Source organism: Muntiacus reevesi, chromosome 2, assembly GCF_963930625.1.
Source record: "Muntiacus reevesi chromosome 2, mMunRee1.1, whole genome shotgun sequence".
NCBI lineage: Eukaryota > Metazoa > Chordata > Mammalia > Artiodactyla > Cervidae > Muntiacus > Muntiacus reevesi.
This window is the reverse complement of record NC_089250.1, coordinates 280,358,459-280,375,566: the sequence shown is the minus strand read 5'-3', so window position 1 is coordinate 280,375,566 and position 17,108 is coordinate 280,358,459. Positions and strand designations below refer to the sequence as shown.

At 49.2% G+C, this 17,108-nt stretch overlaps 1 protein-coding gene, 1 long non-coding RNA gene and 1 other non-coding gene across 4 annotated transcripts; 1 reads left to right on the top strand and 2 right to left on the bottom strand.

The window, feature by feature from the left end:
- Nucleotides 1–485: 485 nt before the first annotated feature.
- LOC136162074 (U6 spliceosomal RNA) lies at nt 486–591 on the bottom strand. The gene has a single exon (XR_010661924.1). It is a non-coding gene; the product is annotated as a U6 spliceosomal RNA (small nuclear RNA).
- An 841-nt stretch (nt 592–1,432) lies between these two features.
- On the top strand, nt 1,433–14,093 carry ZNF329 (zinc finger protein 329). 2 transcript variants are annotated; one of them, XM_065926997.1, is made up of 2 exons: nt 1,433–1,555; nt 11,525–14,093. In XM_065926997.1, exon 2 carries the CDS (start codon nt 11,545–11,547, stop codon nt 13,162–13,164), a length of 1,620 nt encoding a protein of 539 aa, XP_065783069.1. In that variant the 5' UTR covers nt 1,433–1,555; nt 11,525–11,544; the 3' UTR covers nt 13,165–14,093. The 2 variants fall into 2 exon arrangements, with proteins under 2 accessions (XP_065783069.1, XP_065783068.1); XM_065926996.1 differs by lacking the exon at nt 1,433–1,555 and adding an exon at nt 5,316–5,440.
- LOC136161878 (uncharacterized) lies at nt 1,475–11,652 on the bottom strand. Its single transcript, XR_010661784.1, has 3 exons — nt 11,518–11,652; nt 5,309–5,432; nt 1,475–1,552 (listed from the first exon to the last, which is right to left on the bottom strand). It is a non-coding gene; the product is annotated as an uncharacterized lncRNA (long non-coding RNA).
- Nucleotides 14,094–17,108: the final 3,015 nt, after the last annotated feature.

Genomic DNA, 17,108 nt, shown 5'->3' with positions numbered 1-17,108 from the left:
ATCATCTTGATCCCTGAGTCACTAAGATGCCCTGGAGGCGGGCATGATGACCCACTCCAGTATTCTTGCCCAGAAAATCCCATGGACAGAGGAGCGTGGCAGGCTACAGACCATGGGGTCGCAGAGAGTGGGACACGAGGCGACTCAGCAGGCACGCACACCTGAAACTAAGGCAATATTGTAAATTAACTATTTCAATTAAAAAAAAAACCTATAATCACCAATATGAAAGCAACCAGGTATAAATATTGGGCGAGATTCTTTGAGAATTGTTTCCTTAACCTTGACTTGGGCTGTGTAGGGGTTGAGCCTGGTGTCCTAGCCCTCCCAGACAAGTCCTGGCTGGGCTTGCTCTGAGGGTCACCCCCCCCCCCCCGCCACATTCATGCTGGAAGTATGGCCATTTATTATTTTTTGTTTATACACGAATGATTTCTTTTTGGATTGTTTTATACACACACACAAAACTAATACCTTGTTTTTTTTTTAATATGGAACGCTTCACGAATTTGCGTGTCATCCTTGCGCAGGGGCCATGCTAATTTCTCTGTATCGTTCCAATTTTAATATATGTGCTGCCGAAGCGAGCACAAAACTAATACCTTTTCAAAGCATACTTTCTAACTGCTTGTTATATTATTTTCATATACTGCTTTTTCCACAACACATACATTCATTCGCATTCCTAATCCATCGAAAAATCCTTAACTAATTGTCACATCAAATCCAAAAATGTGTAGCTTCTGTTTAGATTTCTAAGTAAATAACTGTACTGCTAATTGATACTGAGTTGCCCTTATATGAATTTGAACATATTTTTCTTAAAAACAACAAACAAGGGATGGCATAGAATTATTTCGGCAATCTATGCAGTACACAAAAATAAGGCTGCACAATAATGATGTCCTCGGATGAAAGCCGGAGGCGAAAATAAACATCGGCGAACCCACACTGATCGCCATAAATAACCGAATTAGTAGATGCGGCGAAGGGACCTCTCTGCGCCGACGCACTTCTCTGAAGCCGCGGGCTGGAGGCGGAGGCTGCGCGCAGGGCGGGCAGCGGGCGCCCGGAACCCTGCGGCCGACCCCAGCCCAGGGAGCGGGGAGCGGACACCGGCGCGGCCCGCCCTGGCCAAGGGGGAAGCCACAGGCGCGCGCGGGGGTCTACGTCGCGCGGGGCGGGGGCGCCGCGGAGTCCCGGGCGCGCACTTCCGGCCCCGCCGGGCGCACGCGCACTAGCGGGAACATGGCCGCCGCCGTGGCCTGTGTTGCCGACCTCCCGAGGGTGAGTCCGCCGCGCCGCTCGCTCTTTAGTGCCGCGGCTTCCCCTCGAGGGCGGGGGGGGTGTGGCGGGGGCGGTCTCCGCTGGGCTCCAGGGGCTCCAGAGCGCCGCGTCGGCCCGGCGGCAGTGAGGACGCCCCCGTGGGTGTAGACGCCCCTCTCCTGCGGTGAGGACGCCCCCTCCTTCTGCAAGTGAGGATGCCCCTCGGCGGGTGTGGACGCTCGCCTGCGAGTCTGGAGCTCCTCTGCGGGTGTGGACGGCCCCTCTCCTGGTGAGAACGCCCCAGCCACTTCCAGCTCACGGCCCGGCGGTTCCGCGCTCGTGAGGAGCCAGCCGGCCCTTCGCCAGGGACCGCTTTGCCCCTGCCTGCTAGGTGTCCGAGCCCGGCTGCTGGGCGACGCCCAGGCCTAACGCCCTTCTCCTGCCAGATGTCGGGCGAGCCGGTGTGGGCATGGGTAGGCGGGTGTCGGGCCAAGGTGGCCCCGTCGCGCCCACGGACTGTGCGGTTTCCCACCGCCCGGCGGACCAGCAGGTGTCAGATCACCTGTATTTTCACCACCTAAGAGCTGCAAAATCAGGTCTTGCCGGGTTCTCAGTGAAAACCGCGTTTTCCCACCTGTTGGTGGCCTTTCCACTTTCCTCTTCCTTGGCTTTTTGGTACTATTTGGCTGCTCTGGGTCTTAGTTGTGGCATGTGGAATCTAGTTCCCTGAGCAGGGCTCACACCTGGGCCCCCTGCTTCGGGAGAGTGTAGTCTTAGCCACTGGACCACCAGGGAGGTCCTCTTTCTTGGTTTGGTGGTTCCTTTCCTTAGCTCTTCTTCACCCAGTGGGTTAGGGTAAGTTTTTCTACATATAGTGAAATTGAGTTATTCGTGCGTCCTTATACTAATCCATTAACATCTGCTCTGCTTGCTATATGCCCTGTATTTGTTCCCTTTGTCCACCCTTTTAGCCAGCCACTAATCTTTTTGTGGTGTTGCTCAGTTGCTAAGTCATGTCTTTGCGACCCCATGGACTACAGGGCGCCAGGCTTCCCTGTCCTTTACTGTCTCCCAGAGTTTGCTCAAAGATCTTTTGGGGATACATTCAAAATAAATGACAGATTATTATTATTACTTACCCCCTCAAACACCTCACTATGCTTAACATCAATTAGAGTTCAGTATTGCTCTTTACTTTTTTGAGGGAAAACTGACTTACAGTGAAAGGCACCACTGGATGAGTTGTGACAAATGTAATTCAGACTTTATCCAAATTACCATTACTCCAAAAAATCCTTTCAGTTCAGTTCAGTCAGTTGTGTCTGACTCTTTGCGATCCCATGAACTGCAGCACACCAGGCTTCCCTGTCCATCACCAACTCCAGGAACTTGCTCAGACTGATGTCCATCAAGCCGGTAGTGCCATCCAGCCACCTCAACCTCTGTCGTCCCCTTCTCCTCCTGTCCTCAGTCTTTCCCAGCATCAGGGTCTTTTCCAATGAATCATTTCTTTGCATCAGATGGACAAAGTATTGGAACTTCAGCTTCAGCATCAGTCCTTCCAATGAATACTCAGTACTGATTTCCTTTAGGATGGACTGGTTGGATCTCCTTATAGTCCAAGGGACTCTCAAGAGTCTTCTCCAAAACCACAGTTCAAAAGCATCAGTTCTTCAGTGCTCAGCTTTCTTTGTAGTCCAGCTCTCATATCCGTACATGACTACTGGAAAAACCATAGCTTTGACTAGATGGACCTTTTCGGCGAAGTAATGTCTCTGCTTTTTAATATGCTGTCTAGGTTGGTTGTAGCTTTTCTTTTCAAGGAGCAAGCATCTGTTAATTTCATGGCTGCACTCACTGTCCACAGTGATTTTGGAGCCCAAGAAAATGAAGTCTGTCACTGTTTCCATTGTTTCCCCATCTATTTTCCACAAGGTGATGGGACCAGATGCTGTGATCTTAGTATTTTGAATGTTGAGTTTTAAGCCGGCTGTTTACCTCTCCTCTTTCACTTTCATCAAGTGACTCTTTAGTTCTTCTTCACTTTCTGCCGTAAGAGTGGTGTCGTTTGCATATCTGAGGTTATTGATATTTCTCCTGGCAGTCTTGATTCCAGCTTGTGCTTCATCCAGTCTGGCCAGTATTTCACATGATGTACTCTGCATATAAGTTAAATAAACAGGGTGACAATATACAGCCTTGACATACTCCTTTATCTTTTGTCAATTAAAAAAAAAAGTTTGCTAAGGACTTGGGCTTGTAAAAAAATATGTTTGAACACCAAGCTTTTTTGTTTTTTTCCACCCATAGCCAGTAACTTTTCTCCCTTCTACTGCTTGTTTCTCTTCCTCCTACCCAACTTTTCATTTTGAAAGTATCACACTTACAGAAGTGTTGCAGGAATAGTTCAATGAACACTTGTAAAACCATCCGGATTATCAAGTTATTAACACTTTGCCTCATTAGCTTTCCTTTCTTTTCTCCCTGCCTCAAACACACACACTGTGCTGTGCCTAGTCGCTCAGTCGTGTCTGACTCTTGGCAACCCCATGGACTGTAGCCCGCCAGGCTGCTCTGTCTAGGGCGATTCTCCAGGCAAGAATGTTGGAGTGGGTTGCCACGCCCTCCTCCAGGGGATCTTCCTGAAGGAGGAACCAGGAAGGAGCAACCTGGAGGAGGAACCAGGTTCCATCCTAGAGATGGAACCCACGTCTGCCACATTGCAGGTGGATTCTTTACTGTCTGAGCCACCAGGGAAGCCCCAAACACATAAAGACACACTCTTTTTTTTGTCTTTTACAGACAACCCAAGAAGATAAAAGGTCTATTACTCACAGGATGAGACTTAACTTGTGAGAGAAGGGTAGGCTTCCTTAAGTGATCCAAAAAAATCAAGAGAGACCAGGAAGAAGCTAGCTAGGCTTTATTTATTTATTTCTGAGACGCTTGTGGGATCAATTAGGGATTGAACTCCAGGTCCTCAGCATTGAAGGTGCAGAGTCCTACTCACTGGACCATCATTGAAGTCTTTCTTTGGTCTTTTATAGTGATTAGAGAATGGAATTGGGATGATGGTGGCCTTGCATTGATTGGGGCTTGGATGGTATGAACTTTCTGCCACCTGCAAGGAGAAAGCATTTTGTTTCTCTCTCTTTTCTTTTTCAGGCTTTCTTGTTCATTTGTCTAGTTTGCAGAAGGAGAAGGGGCAGTAGGAGGTGGTAAGGATGGGAATTGAAAACTGCCAGCAGTTAGTCATCAAAAATGAAGTCAGACTGTTAATCACAATCGGTAATCAGATGGGTAACTTTATTAGAACAGGGCCATCACTTCAAGGGAAATAAGATGGGGAAACAGTGGAAACAGTGACTGACTTTATTTTTGGGGGCTGCAAAATCACTGCAGGTGGTGATTGCAGCCATGAAATTAAAAGCTTACTCCTTGGAAGGAAAGTTATGACCAACCTAGATAGCATATTAAAAAGCAGAGACATTCCTTTGCCAACAAAGGTCCATCTGGTCAAGGGTACGGTTTTTCCAGTGGTCATGTATGGATGTGAGGGTTGGACTGTGAAGAAAGTTGAGCACCAAAGAATTGATGCTTTTGAACTGTGGTGTTGGAGAAGACTCTTGAGAGTCCCTTGGACTGCAAGGAGATCCAACCAGTCCATCCTAAAGGAGATCAGTCCTGGGTGTTCATTGGAAGGACTGATGCTGAAGCTGAAAGTCCAATACTTCGGCCACCTCATGTGAAGAGTTGACTCATTGGAAAAGACCCTGATGCTGGGAGGGATCGGGGTCAGGAGGAGAAGGGGACGACAGAGGATGCGATGGCTGGATGGCATCACCGACTCGATGGACCTGATTCTGAGTAAACTCCAGGAGTTGGTGATGGACAGGGAGGCCCGGCGTGCTGCGATTCATGTGGTCACAAAGAGTCGGACACGACTGAGCGACTGAACTGAACTGAACATTAGTGGCAAACAGTTTATTTTTGTTAAAGCATCTATCATTTGAACAAGCAAACATTGTCATGTTTGGTCCACAGAGATGTCAGGAGCCATGCAGGAGGGGTCAGACAGCTGAAGTCTGGCATCCGCTGATGTGAAACACCCAGTCGTCGGGGTTAAATGAATTCCTCTGCAGGGTCATAGAGACTGGGGGAAAGCCCTTCAGAGGTGAGTACCTGGGAATGGAATTCTCCACAAGCTTTAAGTCTCAAGGTAACAGAAACATGCCAAGTGGAGTCTGGACCAGTAATTCTGACTCCCAACAGTTTCAGTACCTTTTTTTTTTCCTTTAATAGTTGTATTAAAGTATAATTCACATACTATATAATACATTCTCTTAAGATATACAATTTACTGCTTTTTAGTAAATTCACTAAATTGTGCATCCATTACCAATATCAGTTTTAGAATATTTTCATCATCCTCTGAAAGGAAATGCACATTAGCACTAGCTCTCACTTCCCATTTGCTCCATTCCTCTCAGGCCTAGGCAGTTACTACCCTACTTTCCTCCTCAGAATTTGCCTGTTCTAGACATTTCACACTGATGATCATACAACGTGTAATCTGTTGTTTTGGCTTCTTTCACTTAACAGTGTTTTGTAGATTCATTCACATGGTAACATGTGTTAGTACTTGGTTCATTTTTATAGATGAATAATATTCCATTGTATGAATATATTAAATTTTTTATCCATCCATCAGATGATAGCCATCTAAGTTGCTTTCATAGAATAATGCTTCTGTGAACATTCACATACAAGTTTTGTAGGGTTTTTTTTGTGGACATATGTCTTCATTTCTCTTAGATAACCTAGGAGTGGAATTAATTGTAGCCATCCTCGGGGGTGTGAAATGGTATCTCGATGTAGTTTTGATTTATAATTCCCTGATAGTGATATTAAGCTTCTTTTCATTGTGCTTATTGGCTGTTTGTATATCTTCTTTGTAACACTATTTGGATCCTTTGCCCATTTATGAAATGGGTTATTGATCTTTTTATTATTGAATTGTAAGAGTAGTTTATTTATTCTGGATACCAGTGCCTTATCAGGTATATGATTTTCAAACATTTTATCCAATCTCATGGATTGTGTTTTTAGCTTTCTTAGTAACATTCTTTGAAGCACAGTTTTAATTTTAATTAGTCCATTTTATCTCCAGTGTCACTTGTGCTTTTGGTGTTATATTTAGGTTTCTGAAGATTTGTGCCTGTGTTTTTCTTTTAAGAGTTTTATAGTTTTAGCTTGTGTATTTACACTTATGATGCATTTTGACTTAATTTTTCAGTAATGTTCACTCTTTTAAGATCGATAGTTGCAATGTGCCTTTTACCATCCTGAAAAGAATTTTATGGATAATATTAAATATCCATATAATTTTTAAAAGTGAATGTAAAGAATCAGTAAAAGGCATTTGTATTTAAAAATGTATTTCTCTATTTAAATGCTTGGCACAGGTACCTAAAGACATAGGAAGAAGTCTGGTGCTAGAAATTATAGGTTTGGATTAAGAGAAATAGTACAGTCAGAACTCATTGTCCTCAGTGAAATTTGATGAGGTGAGGTATGACTGAATCCTGCTGGAACATGAGTATTGTGAGTGGATCCAGACCAGGTGTATTAAATAGGAATTGAAGAACGTACCTTGGTGGAAGCAGGTTCTAAGCACTTAACTATCCCAGGCTGTCTGGATGATCTGGGGTGACAGTTGTGGGATCCATCACCCCCTCTGCTGTAATCTGCAGCAACATCAGGATGATTTATTTCAGAAAACAGTTCTCCGGACAGAGCTGAAGTCTCAGCATGTGCTGGGGCACCATTCAGTGTAAAAAGCCTTAAAGACCACCTTCTTTGGTGGCCATGGGGAAGAGAAGGCTAGGGGAAATTAGTCATGCTGGAGCTCCAGAGAAGTGGTGTGAATATCTGAGGTCAGGTCAGAGGAAGAGTGTGTGTGTGTGTGGAGGAAACAGAGAACTCCCCAAATTTGTAAACAGCATGAAGATGAATTTTTTACCACATAATTTTTGTATCATTGTACTGCCAAAAATAGCAATACACAGATATGTATGAGTGTAATAATAGGAGATTTTCAAAACAACCTTAATTAATGAAATTCAGTTCAATTCCTTCGTTAATTACCCTAATTTAATACTATTGCCCTGAAGTCTGTCTTAATGTCCTCCTGTATACTTGAGATCATTTGTTCTGTTTGCAATAACCACGAGGGCACGTCCCACCATCTCAGGGATTGAACCCAGGCCCATGGCAGTTAAAGTCCTAACCACTGAACTGCCAGGGAACTCCCAGTTATTGTCTGTTTTTTTAATATTGGCCACACTGGTAGGTGTAAAGTGGCATCTCACTGTGGTTTTTATTACATTTCCCTAATGACTGGTGATGTTGAGCATCTTTTCGTGTGCTGCTGGCCATCTGTTGGTCTTCTTTGGAGAAATATCCATTCAGATCCTTTGCCTATTTAAAAAATTTGGGTTGTCCTGTTACTATTGGGCTATCAGAATTTTTTTTAATACCTTCTACAAGTCCTTTATCAGATTCATGCATTGTAAATATTTCTTCTGATTTGGTAGCTTGTCTTTTTACTTGCCTAGTGATACATAAATCTCATTTCAATAAAGGAAGTATTTATTATAGAAGAAATGGGCATTGCTTTTCTTCCTCAAGGCCTGTTGCCTTCCACACTTCCAGAACAGTCATGATCACAGCTTTGGTAGGCATGTTGCCAGGGCATTTTAATATTTTTACTTTGAGAATATTTTGTGTGTCAAAATTTTCACTAAGTGGTATTATCTTATATATGATGACTTATATATCTGACTTACCTCATTTCTTTTAAGTTCACACACTCATCCTCCCCTTACACACATGTAGGGAGGTGCGCTCCATCTCTCGTTTCCACAGGACAGCTGTAGGACGCCCAGGCTCTGGTCTAATCAGAAGACCTATTTGGAAACATGCAGCCTTAAAATACTTTATCAGTTTATTGACATAAGGTAAAGGGGTCTACTGCTTCAATCTGAGAGCATTTTGATCATGAGTCTGGGTGAGATTTGTTCAGATTTCTTTCTGAATTTATTGAGATGGGGTGTAGGGGGTGTCTTCTTTGTTGATCTGAAAATGTGGGGAATCGTATCAGTTCAGTTCAGTCACTCAGTCGTGTACGACTCCTTGTGACCCCATGGACTGCAGCACGCCAGGCCTCCCTGTCCATCACCAACTCCCGGAGTTTATCCAAACTCATGTCCATTGAGTTGGTGATGCCATCCAACCATCTCATCCTCTGTCGTCCCCTTCTCCTCCTGCCTTCAATCTTTCCCAGCATCAGGGTCTTTTCAAATGAGTCAGCTCTTTGCATGAGGTGACCAAAATATTGCAGTTTCAGCTTCAACATCAGTCCTTCCAATGAACACCCAGGACTCATTTCCTTTAGGATGGGCTGGTTGGATCTCCTTGCAGTCCAAGGGACTCTCAAGAGTCTTCTCCAACACCACAGTTCAAAAGCATCAATTCTTCTATGCTCAGCTTTCTTTATAATCCAGCTCTCACATCCATACATGACTACTGGAAAAACCATAACCTTGACTAGACAGACCTTTGTTGACAATGTAATGTCTCTGCTTTTTAATATGCTGTCTAGGTTGGTCATAACTTTCCTTCCCAGAAGTAAGCATCTTTTAATTTCATGGCTGCAGTCATTTCACCATCTGCAGTGATTTTGGAGCCCCCAAAAATAAAGTCAGCCATTGTTTCCACTGTTTCCCGATCTAATTGCCATGAAGTGATGGGACTGGATGCCATGATCTTAGTTTTCTGAATGATGAGCTTTAAGCCAACTTTTTCACTCTCCTCTTGTGTGCAGGGGGTGTCTTCTATGTTGATCTGAAAATGTGGGGAATTGTATCAGTAGATATTCTAATGTTTCATAGTCCTTGCTTTCCTGGGATAAATCCAGTGTTGCCATTTTGATAACTTTCTTCTAACTTTTGATAACTTTGTAATTAAATTCTTCTTTTATGCTGAATATCACCTTGTATGCCTTGTTATTTTTTAATGATTATTATTGTCAAAAATGATTTGATTAGTTGTTTCATGTAACAGACTTTCGGTTTTCGTCATCTTCTTGTATGTTTCCTTGTTTTTGGCTTCTGTAATTTTTGCTTTTACCTTTATTATCACCTTCCTACCACCTCCTGTTGGTTTTCTGTGTAGCTTCTTAAATTTGAACAATGATCTCACTAACTTTCAGCCTTCTCTTTAAAATACAAGCTTTAGGGAATTCTTTGACGGTCTGGTGGTTAGGACTTTGCACTTTCATTGCTGGGGGCACAAGTGCAGTCCCTGGTTGGGGAACTAAGGTCCTTCAAGCAGTGCACACAGCAAACAAGCAAACAAAAAACCCACCTCCGCCCTCAGATGCCCAAGCATTAAAGACCAACATTTTCTGCCAAGGAAGGAACTACTTTAGCTGCATCTTCCTTTGCCACGTGTTTTGAGCTGTGCCATCATCATCAGTTGTTCTGTTCTCTGTTTTCTAAGTCAGTGCTTGTTAATTTTCATCAGGATTTCTATTTGATCTGTGAATTACTGAGAAACAAGTTTTCACTTTTCCAAATAAAGAGGGTTTTTAAAAACTTAATTATTCTTTTGTGTATTTGGTGCTCATTCTTGTTACTGTATTTTTCCCCCTTTAACTTTAAACTTTTTATTTTGTACTGGGGTATAGGTGATTAACAATGTTGTGGTATAATAATTTCAGGTGAACGGCAAAGGGACTGAGTTGTACATATACATGTATCCAGACTACCCCAGGCCCTGCTCCCACCCAGACTGCCACATTTTCTATTTCTGGTTTTTAACTTGACCACATCTGTAGTCAAAAGACTGGGGTCTGGCCCCTGTTGAACCTGTTCTTTGGCCTGGTTTATGGCCGGTGTAGCACATGTTCCACTTGGGCTTGGGAAGCCTTTGGCTCTGGTTTGGCAGTGGTCCTTCATGCAGCTGTGTGGCCAGGCTGACTCATTACACTCTCATGCACGTCTGTATTCAGGCTTTCTGTATTTCCATTTCTGAAGGAGGCCTGTTAAACCCACCCAGCATGGTTAGATTTGCTGACCTTGCTGTGTGTTTGCAGGCAAAATGTTAACACAGACTGTTACAGAGCCCTGTCGTCATCTTTGAAGCTTGTTGTTGGTTAGCAAAGAACCAATAGTCTCTGTTTGGAGAGGAGTGTCAGTTTGAAACTTTGGTTTTGTCTTCTGCCTCGTTTTGCTTTTGGTGTCTGTTACAAACACATTTTCTTAATGCAGTCTGACACAGTGTCTTTATCTTACCCATCAAAGCCATTTACATTTATTGTTGTTGGTGACGTCCTGTTTTATACTTTCTATTCTGATGTGTCCGTTCTGAACTTTTACCCTTACCACCTTCTGGACCAGTCTGGGTTTTGTGTTTGTGTGTTTTTTCCTCCTCTAACAGAATCTTTCCGTCTAACACTGTTGACCTTTGGGTCTGGTCACTCTGTTGGGAAGGGCTGTCTTGGGTTTTCAAGGATGTTCAGCAGCATCCCTAGCTTACAGTAGCATCTGCTCCCCAGTCATGTCAACCAAAACTGTCCCCAGATGGTGCCTGGTGTCTTTTGGGGGTTGAGAACCACTGCTCTGTGGACTTGGAAGTTTTCAGGGAGGTTGATGACAGATCTCGGAGTGTCAGAACTTTCAGGAAAGGCGGCCTGTTCTGTGTCCAGTCCATACATGCAGAGCTCTGACCACAAAGGTGGGCTGAGGACTGCCTCTTCAGTGCCAAAGTAAGACCACTGTTGGCTGTGGCTCTGGAGTGTGTGCTGACCGCTGGTGGCGGGGGGCGGGGGTCACGGGGACAAGCACAGGGCGGCTGAGATGGCGCTCCCGTGTGAGTGGTGACACGGCCCCTGGTCTCCCGTCTCAGACTAGTCCTCCTAGTGATTGTCACCCCCAGCACCGTTCCTCCTGTCTGGTCTCTGGGAAGAGGAAAATGCCACATGGTTCTTGAACTTGCTCTTGGCTCCGCCCTTGACTTTCACTGTCTCTCCACCATGTTCATATCTGAATTTCAAAAAGAAAACAAGTAAAAAAACACAGCCAAGAAAACAGGTGAAAAGACACAACCACACACCTGGCCTGTCACCTTCTTTCATTCCTCTTCTAGACTCAGCTTCGTGTACTCAAGTCTGTCTTTTTCACTCTTTACTTTCCAGCCTGGGACACAGGATTGAAAATGACAGCTCGGAACGTGCCCGAGGAAGGACTGTCCTGTGACGTGGAGATGGAGGCATTCGCGAAAGAGACTCCTTGTCTCTCCACTCTAGGGGCCAGCTGGGACTCTGAGAACCCAGAGGGACGTTCGAGGCGATCACCCTTAACTCAGGAGCAGCCAGGGGCCCGAGCGGCAGCTCCTGAACATCCTGGGTTTGTGAAGCATTTGAGTGCGAGCGCAGATCTTCCACAGCGTCAGGGAGTTCCTGCAGCAAACGGTTTCCGTGTACGCGGCTCAGATGTTAAAAGTCTGGATCGTGACCCAGCTTCACACGATGGTCAGAAAAGCCACGCAGCCAAGAGAACGGGTGACAGGGACTGCTTCGGGAAAGCCTTCAGCCACTCCGTGGAAGTGACTCGGCTTGGAAGAACTCAGACCCGAGAGAAGCCCTGTAGATACCCTGACGGCGTCAAGTCTTTCAGCCGCTTTACCCTTCTTGGCCAACAGAAGATCACGACACGAGGGGAGAAACCGTGTGAAGGCGAGGACCTTGGGGACCTTTTTACCCTGAGTCCATCCCTTAATGAAAGCAGGAGGAACAGCCCTGGAGAGAAATCGCATAAATGTACTGACTGTGGCAAGTGCTTCAAGCGGAACTCTTCTCTCGTCTTGCATCACCGAACTCACACTGGGGAGAAACCTTACACCTGTAGTGAGTGTGGAAAGTCCTTCAGCAAGAACTACAACCTAATCGTGCACCAAAGAATCCATACAGGAGAGAAGCCCTACAAGTGCAGCAAATGCGGGAAAGCCTTCAGTGACGGCTCAGCTCTGACACAGCACCAGAGAATTCACACCGGGGAGAAGCCTTATGAGTGTCCAGAATGTGGGAAAACCTTCAACCGAAATTCGTCCCTGATCCTCCATCAGAGGACTCACACGGGGGAGAAGCCATACCGATGTAACGAGTGTGGGAAGCCTTTTACGGACATCTCCCACCTCACCGTGCACCTCAGGATCCACACTGGCGAGAAGCCCTACGAGTGTAGCAGATGTGGAAAGGCCTTCCGAGACGGCTCGTACCTCACCCAGCACGAGAGGACTCACACTGGAGAGAAGCCCTTTGAGTGCACCGAGTGCGGGAAGTCCTTCAACCGCAACTCCCACCTCATCGTGCATCAAAAGATCCACTCCGGGGAGAAGCCGTTCGAGTGCAGAGAGTGCGGGAAGACTTTCATCGAGAGCGCCTACCTCATCCGGCACCAGAGGATTCACACTGGCGAGAAGCCCTACGGCTGCGAGCAGTGCCAGAAGCTGTTCAGGAACATCGCTGGCCTCATCCGGCACCAGAGGACTCACACTGGCGAGAAGCCCTACGAGTGCAGCCAGTGCGGCCGGGCTTTCAGGGACAGCTCCTGCCTGACCAAGCACAGGAGGACCCACACCAGGGAGGCGCCCTACCAGTGCCCGGAGTGCGGCAAGTCCTTCAGGCAGAACTCTCACCTGGCGGCGCACCGGAGGCTCCACAGCGGGGACGGCCCCGGCCACTGCCCCCAGTGCGGGAAGGCCTTCCGCAGGGGCTCCGCCCTCGCCCGGCACCAGAGCTCACACCCCGGCGGGCAGCCCGTGGGCGTTCAGTGAGCGTGGGCCGTGCCCTCCCCCGACTGGCTCTCGTACGCCTCCGTGTGGGAGGAGGGCCTCCAGGGGAAAGCACTTCTCTGAGCCCTGCAGTGAGTCGACAGATGTGAGCCGTCCCTGAGCCACACTCTTCAGCCTTCAGGTTCGGGAGCTCCTGAAGAGAGTACGGGGTGCTAATAGACGTGGTGGAGGCCTCATGGATGACTCCGCCTGCACCACGTGTGCACCACACGCATGAGCGTGCACACACTGGGGTAAAGCCTCCTCCCCTGGAGGAGCCGCCTGCCCGAACGGTGGAGTCCTGGAGCCGCAAGGCTCCCCTCTCATCGGGGTGAGGAGTCCTTGACAGGGAGTGTTTGCCTCAGTCAGTAAGCAGGCTCCTGCTGGAGTCCAGGGAGGGAGACTTGGCTGGAGCCCCCACGTGCTTACCTGTATCAGCAGAAGCCTACACGCTGCTGTGCCCTGCAGTGACCGCAGAGTTACAGCGCATCGCTGTTTGAATGAATTCCCACGTTACTGTCTTGCCAGGTGCCATGGACCCTTCAGCAGGGGCAGCTGGGTGAGGAAGTTGCCTGTGAATGAACAGTGATGCTTCTTCTAAGAGGAGACGGAGTGGATTCCTCCAAGAGGGAAGGGGCTGCTGCTGAGAAAGGCGAGGCACTGCTTTAGTTGTTGAGCCAAGCAAACAAGACACTGAGTTGTCATGTGTGTGTTGTCACCCCTCACTGTTCATTCGGGACACCTGGGATTTGTTTCGTGCAGCCGTGCTGAATCATAACGATAAAAGATTTTGTTGTTGTATTGAAAATACTCATAATATGTCCAGCAACTGAAAGCTTAAAATGGATTTGTCTTGCTGCAGCCCTGTAAAGGCATGCACGCATACGGATGTAGGTTGGAAGCTGAGCACAGAGAAATAAACATGTCGTTTTCCTAAGAGACTGTTGACTGCATGGTTTTGCCTCCATCACAAATCATATGTTGTTGTTTCAGTAATTTGAGGAGTGAAAAGGTGGGGTTTCTTTGGACTTTTTTCAGACCGGAAGTGCCTGGGTCAGGGTCTCAGGGCAGTTTAGTAAGAATGGATGGGGGAAATGGAGGAGGGGTGTCCAGGGGGGACCGCCCCCCACCCCCACCCCATGGGTGGGAGCATCCAGGCAGAAGCTGCTCTGGGTTGAACATCCACAGTTCAGAGCACGAGGATAATTTCCCTCTTCAGAACCTGGATGATGAGAGGGTGTTCCCATGGACAATGGGAGGAGTCGGCCACAGAGAGGTCTAGGAGGACCTGGGGCCTCCCTCCTAGGCTGAGCAGCACTGACTGTGACCTGCTGCCACTGGTTGGGGTGGCCTCAGAGCCCTGGGTGGCTCCCCTTGGAATTGTGACCAGCTCCTAGGAATAGTCAGGGGGAAGGCCACTGAGGTAATTAAGGTCATGAGATGATAAATCTGCATTATATTAAGCTGCTAGTTTTGTGGTAGAAGAGCTGACCCATTGGAAAAGACCCTGATGCTGGGAAAGATTGAAGGCAGGAGGAGAAGGGGATGGCAGAGGACAAAGTGGTTGAATGGCATCACCGACTCAATGGACGTGAGTTTGAGCGAGCTCTGGGAGATGGTGAAGGACAGGGAGGCCTCGCGTGCTGCGGTCCGTGGGGCCGCAAAGAGTCGGACGTGACTTAGCGACTGAACAACAACAAAGCCGTGGGATCAGTGTCCTCAGCTTTGCCTTCCCTTCTCCCAGCCTCTCCAGCTCCAGATCCTGTTTTTCTGGAACAGGGGACGTCGTGGAGGGATCAGAGAGGCCGAGCTCACAGAGGCCGAGTGGACGCCAGAGGGCACGCTCTCCCGGCCGCTCCCAGGCCCATCCACCGTGGCTTGTCAGCGTCTCCCCCCCACCCCCCATCATCAGTGCACCCCCAGCCACCCCAGGGAGGCCAGAGGAGGAGCAGGGTGGGCACCCAGGCCGCTGCCTCCCTGGGAAACAGGGATGAGCCTGGTCCTGAGCTGAAGTTGGAGGTGGGGAATTTGAGCTCCCCGAGATCGGGAGGGGCTCTGACGTGAGCCCCTGACCGCACGCTGCCCCCCGACCCACTGTGGCAATTGCAGCCTCCTCCCTGCCTCTCTGGCCGTGCCCCGTGTGCTCTTGGTCCCCCCCTCACCCTTCCTGCTGCGTCTGCTCTCCTTGGGTTCCCGCTCCCACCATCTCCTGCGTGGCTTTTGTCGATGTCTGCCTGCCCTGTCGTGGCCTTGCCACCCCGAGCGCAGGCCTGGAGCCCGTGTGCGGTGGAAGGACAGAGGAGCCTCCGGGGACTGAAGTCCTGGTCCTCCGCGCGGGGTGATGTGCACTGAATGGGGGCTGCTTCAGGCGTCCGTCCTGGCATCTACAAGGGAGAGGCCGGGGTGCCGTGCAGCACCCTGCGAGCCCAGGGCGGGCCTAGCCCCGAGAAGGTCGGCGGTTCTGCAGCCGCGGAGCCCTGAGCCAGGCCAGGAAACAGGGCCCCTGGGCAGAACCAGGACGCTGCTCCCCAAGCATCTCTCTGTGGGCCTGACGCGGAGGGGCCGGCCTCTCTGGATCAAGAGCCTCAGTTGTGGCTGCGCTTTTTCAGAAGCTGAAGTTTCCAGAGGTGCCTGCGTACAGGGGAGGGCGGCGAGGGGACCAGCAGGACCCCGCTGGAGAAAGCACGAAGATCCTTAGACACCACCGCTGCGGGCGAGAGCTGCCTCCACAGCCTCCCTGCTCACCCTCCCCCAGCGCTGCTGGTCTCACGAATCCTGACCCCACGGGGGCCTTCAGTTGGGACCCCACCCTGTTTTAAAGACGTGCTAAATGTATTTGACCTTGAACACGTTTCCCAAGATCCTCGGTAGAGATCTCCCCTTTGACCTCACTCATCCGCCCACCACCTGTCCCCAAACGCTGGCTGCTGCAGTGATCTCCTGCCGTGTACTAAAACCACCCGAATACATGGGCACTTGAGAACAGCAGCGTCAGGCGCTACCATTCTGTGGGCTGACTGAGTCAGCCGGGCAGCCCTTCTGCTGGGCCATGGCACCTGGAGGCTTGAGTCAGGCTGGCGTGTCCCGGGTGGCCTCACTCAACCCCTGGCGGTTGGCATTGGCCCTAGGCACAGAGCTCAGCTGAAGCGCTCAGCCTGGGTTCTTGTTCATGTTGCTTCACGTAGGCTGCCTCACGGTGGGGCAGGCCGCTGGGTTCAGGAGGGAGCACTCCAGGAGGGTAGGCACTGTGACATGGCAGCCCAGTCCAGTGTCCTTGCCTGGATAATCGTACGGGCGGAGCAGCCTGTTGGGCTACAGTCCACAGGATCACAAAGCGTTGGATACGACTGAGCGACTAACACAGCAAGTACTGTTGTGCGGGTGCTTATCAAGCCTTTGCGTCATGGGTGCTAACGTCCGGTAGACTATATAGGCCACGTGGCCAAGCCAGTGGGGGGTGGGCTCGGGAGCAGCAGGGGGCGTACCCAAGGGCATAAATCCCAGGGGACGTGCATCGCTGGGGCCTCCAGCGTAACATTAGTTACAACACGGGTGCGTTGGCCCTTCCTGGTGACAGTCCCGGCCCAGACAGTCCACTGCCAGCGTCAGCTCGCAGTCTGGGCAGACTGGCCCGACTCCCACGGCAGTAGGAGCCCTTCCACTTGAGCTTTTGGGCCACCACTGGGTCATGTGGCCACTTTAGCGATAAGGTGGGCGGGGAGTGAGGGTCTTTCTTTCAGGCAGCCACGAGCTCAGGCACTCAGAGACAGGAAAGCAGACGTGACCACCCCGGCCCGCGCCACAGCCTCAGCAACTGTGATCCGGCCCGAGTCCTCAGCTCCCTCGGTTCATCGATGACGGCGTGCCCTTGCCCACTCCTCCCTGCTTGCCCAGCCCTCCATCCTCGCCCACAACTGCTCCCGTGGCTGTCTCCTTCTCTGAGCCCC